Source organism: Mercurialis annua, linkage group LG6 (assembly GCF_937616625.2).
Source record: "Mercurialis annua linkage group LG6, ddMerAnnu1.2, whole genome shotgun sequence".
Classification (NCBI taxonomy): Eukaryota; Viridiplantae; Streptophyta; class Magnoliopsida; order Malpighiales; family Euphorbiaceae; genus Mercurialis; species Mercurialis annua.
Genome location: NC_065575.1, coordinates 44,327,071 through 44,336,038, shown reverse-complemented (window position 1 = coordinate 44,336,038; position 8,968 = coordinate 44,327,071). Strand labels below are relative to the sequence as shown.

General features: G+C 25.8%; 1 protein-coding gene across 1 annotated transcript; it reads right to left on the bottom strand.

Moving 5' to 3' along the window:
- Positions 1-7,554: 7,554 nt before the first annotated feature.
- On the bottom strand, positions 7,555-8,931 carry LOC126686545 (uncharacterized). The gene is made up of 2 exons (XM_050380652.2): positions 8,653-8,931; positions 7,555-8,233 (listed from the first exon to the last, which is right to left on the bottom strand). Exon 2 carries the CDS (start codon positions 8,229-8,231, stop codon positions 7,662-7,664), a length of 570 nt encoding a protein of 189 aa, XP_050236609.1. The 5' UTR covers positions 8,232-8,233; positions 8,653-8,931; the 3' UTR covers positions 7,555-7,661.
- Between the last annotated feature and the right edge of the window lie 37 nt (positions 8,932-8,968).

Sequence of the window (8,968 nt, the reverse complement as noted above, 5' to 3'; positions counted from 1 at the left end):
GAGGAAAAAAGAATTGTAAGTAGAGGGACTGGAGGAAAAAAAAATTATAAGTACAGGAACTGGAAAAAACTCAAAAAGGACCTTAAAATCAAATATAGGTAAGTAGAAGGATCAGATAATACAAAAATGAAGTATAAAGACTTACGAAAATAAAAGTCTAAAGTACAGGAACCTCTAGATGGGTTAAGCCATAATTTAAAGTATTTATAAAATTAAGTACAAACATAAAAAAAAGGAGAGGTTAATTGTAAGTTTACTTCTTTCACTAATTAGATAGTTTAATTTTACTAATCCGACTTTGTATCATAGTGAAACCCTTAATATTTGAAAGGTCATCCTGAGTAATAAATTTAAGGCCAAACCCATCTAGAGGCTCATGTACTTTACACTTTTTTTTCGTAGGTCCTTATACTTCATTTTTGTATTATCTGATCCCTCTACTTACCTATTTTTATTTTTCAGGTCCTTTTTAAATTTTTTTCAGTCATTTTGTATGACTGGAGGAAAAAAAGATTGTAAGTATAGGGACTGGAGGAAAAAATATTTGTAAATAGAGGGACTGGAAAAAACTCAAATAGGACCTGAAAATCGAAAATAGGTAAGTAGAAGGACCAGATAATACAAAAATGAAGTATAAGGACCTACGAAAAAAAATGTAAAATACAGAGGCCTCTATATAAATTAAGCCTAAATTTAATAATACAAAAGAGACCTAGATTAGCTATATGTTTGTTTTTGCATACAAAAAGAGTAATTAACTAAGAGTTAATATTCTATAAAGTATCGTGTAAAAATTTATTAATTAATAATGATCAAGCCATAATAGACCGTAAGCCATTAAAAAAATAATGTAATTTGATAATATTAAATAATTATAGCATAATAAAATTGATAAACTATTCTAATATAGAAGTAGTAGAGTTCATATAAAAATTTATTATCACATTCAAACTCATCTAAATAATTTTTTTATAAAACCGCCATAGCACCTCATTTAAGTTACTGATTTTTTTTGGTATTCTATTTTCTCAAAGAAACATTTACTTTATTTTTTATGCTAATTGTTTTTGCTCAAGTTGATGATATATCGTTTCCATGGAGAAGATACTTGAGCGAGAGTTGGTGACTACACCGTTGATCTTGCTCTAGATAAAAAAATTGTTGCCTTTACTATATAGAAAAGAGGTATGTATTTGTGTTTTTTTAACTTTTAAATTGAGATCAATCTATCAAATTGAAATTTAGAGTTGATGTTTTTATTGTGTATCATACATTAACTTGGAACAAATTTACATAAAAGCAAAACAACCTATATTTCGAGATATTGACTACTAGGTAAACCAATTTTAAAACCATTTATTTTATATGTTATTGTTAACTGCACAAATAATTACAAAACCAGTTATTTGATATGTAAAGAATTTACTTTTCTATATAAGTCGATTTTATGATTGTTAAGATATACTCCCTCCGTCCCATTTTATTTGTCCACTTCCTATTTTCATAAATATTAAAAAAATATTACATGCTAACAATTCTTCTTTTTATACTCCTTTTTGGTTATTGAGTTAATTTAGAATTACTATATTGGAAAAAAAAAATAGTCAATACAATAATAATAACATTAAACTTTTGCATTAAAAATGTCAAATAGTCAAACATATGTATTTATGGTACACATTATTCTATAAATTATATCAATTAATATTAAGGATAAAAGAGGAATATATATATATATATATATATATATATATAAAATACAATTGTGACAATTATTTTGGGACATCTAAATATAGTATAGTGGACAAATAAAATGGAACTGAGGGAATATTAAACAAATTATAGTAAAATATAAATAAAAGTTATTAACATCGAATAAGTTTAAAAATAAATAAATTAAAATGTTATATTTATTTGTAATAAAAATTTTGACTAATAATCATAAATAAAATATACTTATATGATTATGATAAATTTTACTAATACATATATTAACGAGACATTATGAGCCACGTGCGTAGCACGTAATGCGAAACTAGTATATATATATATATATATATATATATATATATATATATATATATATATATATATATATATATATATATAATGATAAAATAATATTATATGTGTTGAAATAAAATATTAAAACTGCAGTAATAAGTTAAATTGTATTTTCTATGTAAATATTTTTAGAATAAAGGGTTAACGCACCCCTGAACTTGTGATATAGGGTCATCTAATCCAATTTATACTTTTTTAAGCAATTAACCCTAAAACTCTTTATTTTTGGGTCAAATTATTTCATAATTGCATTTTTAAACGCAAAAAATACAAATCGGAGGCGAGATATGTAAAAAAGTAATTAATACTTCCCTAATTGTTGCGATATAATTATCCTAAATCTATTTTTTTAAATTAAAATATAAATTCTGGGGTTATTTGACCCAAAAATGAAGAGTTTGAGATTATTTGCTCAAAAGAATATAAATTGAGTTAGATGACCCTTCATCACAAGTTTAGGGGACGCGTTGACCCTTCAATATTTTTATGTTGGAAATATTAAAAAAAATATAGTATCACACAAGTTAAAATATAATTTTTTTACCCCATACTTAATGGAAAATGATCCTTTTAGCCGAATCAAATTATTCTACAGTTTATTAAAAATAAAAATTAATAAATTTTGTCAGTTTTATGAAACGTCGAGTAGCTATAAAATAATTTTATGGAAAAATATATTATCTAAAAACAATTAATACTACCTCCGTTCTTTTTTAGTTTTCCATTTAGCCAATATTGTATATACTAAGATAGTGCTTCTTTTGTCTTAATTTATAAAGAGAAATACTAATATAACCCTATTAGTTAATAAATGCCTTTTAAATTAAAATATAGGGTCATTTATTAGGGATGAGTAAACTTGAAAGATAAGTAGCTAACTAATATCACATGGAATTACTAAATGGACAACTATTTGTAGACAAATAAAATTGGATAAATGGACAACTAAAAAAGAACAAAGGGAGTAACATTTAAAAGGAATTCACATTATAACTCGCAATTTCATATTTGTATTTTAATTGGGTTGTTTATCATTTATATTTAATTTCCATTAACTCAACATTTTTGGATTTATGAAAGAAAAAAGAAGCTACCAGTAGCGGTAGACCAAAAACAAATTAAATCAATTAATCGAACCAAAATAGAAAAATTAAATCAAAAAAATATAGTAAACCAGTTTAAGCGTTTGGATTTAGGTTTAAATTTTTTAAACTTTATGGTTAATTGTTTATCTTTTCGGTATAAAATTTATAAATGCAAGATAATTTTTAAAGATAGCTTAAGTAAAAAGATTCTTTTATTCTATAGAAGTAAAGAAATGTAAATAAAAATTTTGTGTATATTGTGTGTTATATTTGATTATAAACTATAATTTTAATTTTTTTTATTGATTTACCAAATAGACTGAAGTTTTATAAGTATGTTTTTATCTGTTAAAAAAATGAAAAGAAATAAAATTGTGGTTTCTTATTAAACAGTATGTTTTATTTATTTATTTTTTGTAAAATTTAAATATTTAAAATTTTAATTTTTTTATGTTTAAAATCTAAAAAATTTAAAAATTAAAACCATTCTAAATGTTTAATCGGTTAAGTGGTAAACTATTTTAAATTAGGATTTTAATTTTAAAAACTATTATATCATAAAGGAGTTTATATGAATAAATTAAGCTTATGCACCGATGGCCAATCCTAGCTACCAGCAAAGTATCATACAAAAAGATTTATAATTAAATAACGTATATACTATTAATGATTTTAAATTAATGTACATGGACAATTATTTGGGACAAAAAAAAATGTTGACTATCATTTTGGGACAAAAAGAGTAAAAATTATCTAAACTTTTCAAATATTGTAAACCAATTTAATTTACAAATTTGCTGGAAATTTATCTAATATTAAATGTGTAATTTTAAAGGAAAATACTCCTTCCGTTCAACATTCTACAATAATTTACCGTATTTTTCAATTTTAAAAGTGTAGCAAGTATTTTTGAGAATATTTTGGTATGTCATGGATATTTGTCAAAAAAAACCCAATAGAATAATAATATCTATATATTATATAATTGAGAGGACCAACGGAGCCCTCTCATTCATTCTCACCAAATAGAGCATTCTAATGAGTTGCCACTTTCTTTAAACTTCTTATTTTAATTTTATTTTTTAAATAATTGAATTTACTTATTTTAGTTATTAGCAATCTCTTTAAAGAACTAAACTACTTAGTTTAAATAACAATCTCACAATCTAAACTTAATAGTTATCTTATTCAATTCTCTAAATATGGCACAGACTATTTCTCTCAATCTCTAATTATGATCCGAAAAAAATCTATAATTATAGCACGGAGGAAAGAAAATATTACACAAACATGAATTATACATAGAGGTAAATCTAATAGTTATTTATTTTAATGATTTGGTATTTATTTGAGCTAAAAAGAATTATGTAATTGTCTTTGATTATTGATGAATATGAAAGTGGATATTGATCAACGGTGTTTTTTTTTTCTGTGTGTAATAATCTCTTCTGAGTTTTGATCAAGTAACGTTAACAGGTTATTTTGATTCAAAGTGAATCCCATATGTGGAAGAACCCCCAACACTAATTAATTTAATTATTGAATTGTTTTTACATTATTTCAATGTTCTAATTCCCTTTTCTTATGATAATTGACATAAATTATTATTTTTTAAATATTAATAAAAACAGTTAAAAATATCAGTTTAACTATAACAATCAAAAAGATATATCATCAATTCAAATGCTAAACTGAATAAATTAAAATTCGCATATTTCCATTTTTTTTGTTTTGACGAAAAATAAACTCTGTGTTTCTTATCTTTCTTTTAAATTTTTTTTTGAAGTATAGCATGATAAATTAAATTAAATATTTTTATAGCTTCATATTTAAAAAATAAAATGTCCAAAAGAAGAATTAGCTAAAGAAACATGACATTAGTGAAATTGATTAATTATTGACATAAGTTATTGTTTTCTTAAATATTCATAAAAACAGTTAAAAATATTAGTTTAACTATAACAATCAAAAAGATATATCATCAATTCAAATGCTAAACTGAATAAATTAAAATTCGCATATTTCCATTTTTTTGTTTTGACGAAAAATAAACTCTGTGTTTCTTATCTTTCTTTTAGATTTTTTTGGAAGTATAGCATGATAAATTAAATTAAATATTTTTATAGCTTCATATTTAAAAAATAAAATGTCCAAAAGAAGAATTAGCTAAAGAAACATGATATTAGTGAAATTAATTACTTAAATGCCTAAAATTATAATTAAGCTATACACTAAAGTTCAAATTTTAATCAGATTTAATTAATAAAAACACACACCCATACATAATATCGATATTATCTAGAAATCAATTATTTATTTAGTTTCAAACTAAATAGAATTAGAGATAATTTCTAACGTTTGCAAGAAATTTTAGATTGATGCACAAACACTTCTATATAAATTAATAAACCGATGACTATTTTTTTTATTAAGAATTCTAAACTGATACGTTATTATATAATTTTTTTTACTAAAATGTGTTATGAGTTAATCATAAAACTTGCCTATTTTAAAAACAATCTATTATTATAAAAACTTTTAATTAATTTTCTTTTATTACTTTACATATAATGATTTTTTTTAGTATTTATGGCATTATTTGTATTTATTTTTTAAAATAAATTCTAAATGATTTCTTTTTAGCTTTTATTGGCATTGTTTGTATTCATTTTTTTAAACAAATTACAATTTAAACTAAATAGTAATTTGATTCCGCGCAAATGTGCGGGATTATGACTAATACTTATACAATTGAGAGGATCAACGGATTCCTCTTATTGATTCTCAGTAAATAGAATTTTCTTATTAATTCTCACCAAATAGAATAATATCATCAATTTCCATTTTTTATATCACTTATTTAAACTATATTTATTTTAATGAGTATTATAATCTATATAAAATTTAATCTCTACATAACATAGTGTTCTAATATATATTAACATCTAATTTCTACAAATTATTCATTTTATTGAATATTAATCTTATAAAAGTAAAATTAATCTAAAATTTTGACAATTTCATATTTTATATAAAATATATATGATTTTTTATACATTTTCTTATATATGTTTCTTAATAAAATTGTTACTGAAATAAATATTAATTTGATTCCGCGTAAATACGCGGGACTTACGACTAGTATACTTATATAATCGAGAGGACCAAAGGAGACTTCTCATGAGTTCCCAACTTAAATAAAATACTTATTTAGTTTTTAAAAATATTTAGTAATAAATAATTCTCACTAGTTTTCTAACTCGAATAAAATACTTATACCAAGCAAGTATTTTTATGAATCTAAAATTGAAATAAAACACTTATTTTAAATTTTAAAAGTTAATATTAATAGGTAGTTTACATTATTTTTTCAAATTGAACAAAATATTATTTATTAATTCATAAAACAGATTTTAACTATTATTTTTATGAATTTTTTAAAATAAATATTAATTAAATTCCGTATAAATGCACGGCCTTACGACTAGTATAAGAAAAATTGTCACTATTTGGCGAGCCACACTACGAGTCACGTGTGAAACATGTAAAACGACACTAGTATTTTAAGATGGAATAGATTGATACACAAACATAGAACCCACGTTATAAAAACTGAACAGGTGTTTGATTCAACCAGTAATTGCCGGTTTAACCGGTTAGAAAAATTATCGATAAAAATAATTTTTGTATGTGGCCTATGGTCGAAGAATAGGGTCAATCGGTTAAGTAATTATCAATTAAAAATAGATTTTATGTATGGTTTATGATTAAATTGGTTAAACAGCCGATTTAATTCTGATCAACCGGCCGATTGGATCAAAATTTTGATTTTTAGGATCAGTTGGCAATTTGACCAGACAGCTGACCGGTTATTCGAAGAAAATTCAAAGTCTTGTTTTTAAGGGTTTTTGATATTTGGGTGCCTCAAAGGCACCCAAAATTCTAAATCAGTGCCTCTTTCGGAATTAATTCCGAAAGAGTGCCTGGTCCCACCCGTTCCGCATTCTAGGAATGCGGAACAGGTGGTGTTCCGCATTCCTAGAATGCGGAACGGGTGGGCAGCTGATTAACTTTTGTTAATCAGCTGCTTAAGCACGTTCCGCATTCTAGGAATGCGGAACGTGCTTCCCCAATGATTGGGGAGACAGATTTGTCTCCCCAATCATTGGGGCTGCAATGATTGGGCACTAAATGCCCAATCATTGCAGAATTTTAATTTAAAAAAAAATACCATTTTAATATACACTATAAACTAAAAACAATTTAAAATAATAACGATATATTAATAATCGATTTAAATGCTTGTTTGATTTAACTGCTGATTTTAGCAAACATTTATAAAAAAAATTAAAAAATTGACGATTTAAATATTTATTTTATTTAATTAATAATTTTAACAGACGCTTATAAAAAAAATAACAATTTTCACAAACGATTATAATATACCGAATATAGTAAACATACAACATATACTAAAATACAAAAATCGATAAATAAAGAAAAATATGAAATCTAATCCTCATATCTACGAGTCCTCGGTCTCTGTACCCTCAAACCGTGAGTCTCTCGTCGGTGCCGCGAGCTGTCTGTGATCGAGTGAAACTGTCTGGGTACCGGAGGACTCTCGCCGCTATCGGAGGCGTCCTCGTCCTGAGCTGAATGCTGAACGTCTGCTGCTGGTGGTGCAGTACCAGTCTCCTCCTGTGTGGGCGGTAGAAGTCTAAAAGATGGAGGTGTGAGATCCGGTCGTGATAAAAGCTCCTCGTACGCCTCTGAACCGATCTCCGGACCGAATAACCATGACTCTGACAGTGTAAAATGTAGCTGTGATGGATCCTGGGCCTGGTGAGAAGAAGATGGCCGCGAATGTGACGTCGACGGCTGCTCATCCGAAGGCATCGTGGGACGGTAACACTGATCGAAAGACGTGAACGGTTGAGCATCTGTATATGGCGCTGGACGGTAATACTGATCTGATGCAGCAAACGGCGGTGGTGTGGTCTGCTGAAACGGAGACGCCGGTGGTGTGGTCTGCCGGAACTGAGACGCCGGTGGTGTGGTCTGCTGAAACGGACTCGTCATTTCTAATTAATAAACAGCAAATTTTGACACCGTTATATTTAATATGCGAATTTTAAATTAATAGCGTTAACATATCAATTGTAATTACTGTTACTTCTAATATTTTTTTTTAATATTATAAAATTAAATTAAACATATCCTAATATAATTGTATGCAATAACAATTTACAATTAATTTTTTTAACAATTAACAATATTTTAATAAACTATAATAATTTTTTTATATTAAACATACATTTCTAAATAACTATTAGGCTAAGATAACATTTTTCTACATTATAAACTTTTTTATACATGTATTTCTAAATTATAATTAAAATTTAATATTTTTCTATTATAATTAAATTTATACATGCATTTCTAATATTTACAAATACTAAAATTATTTAAAGCAATAAATAAAATAATTAAACGTACTAACCTCTTGTAGTTCTCCAAAATAATTAGTATTAAATAATATAACTCCTTAGCTCCAAAATATAGATTCGAAATAAAAGCACCTCGGTTCAAGATTTTTCCGCTCAAAATAATAACCGTCTCCCTCGAACTTTCATGTTTTAAGTATTTTTTGGTTTCAAATTGTGGTAAAGATCTACCTGCTGGAGAAGGCTTATATAGCCTTCAGAATTTAATGTGTTTCGCATTTGACAAATGCGGAACACATTAATTACCGTTGGGAGCTGTCAGCTCCCAACGGTAAAGTCAGAGTGTTCCGCATTCTAGGAATGCGGAACACT

What these genes read in the sequence shown, in the direction of transcription:
- LOC126686545 (XM_050380652.2), bottom strand. Translation starts at nt 8,231, where the DNA reads ATGACGAGTCCGTTTCAGCAGACCACACCACCGGCGTCTCAGTTCCGG.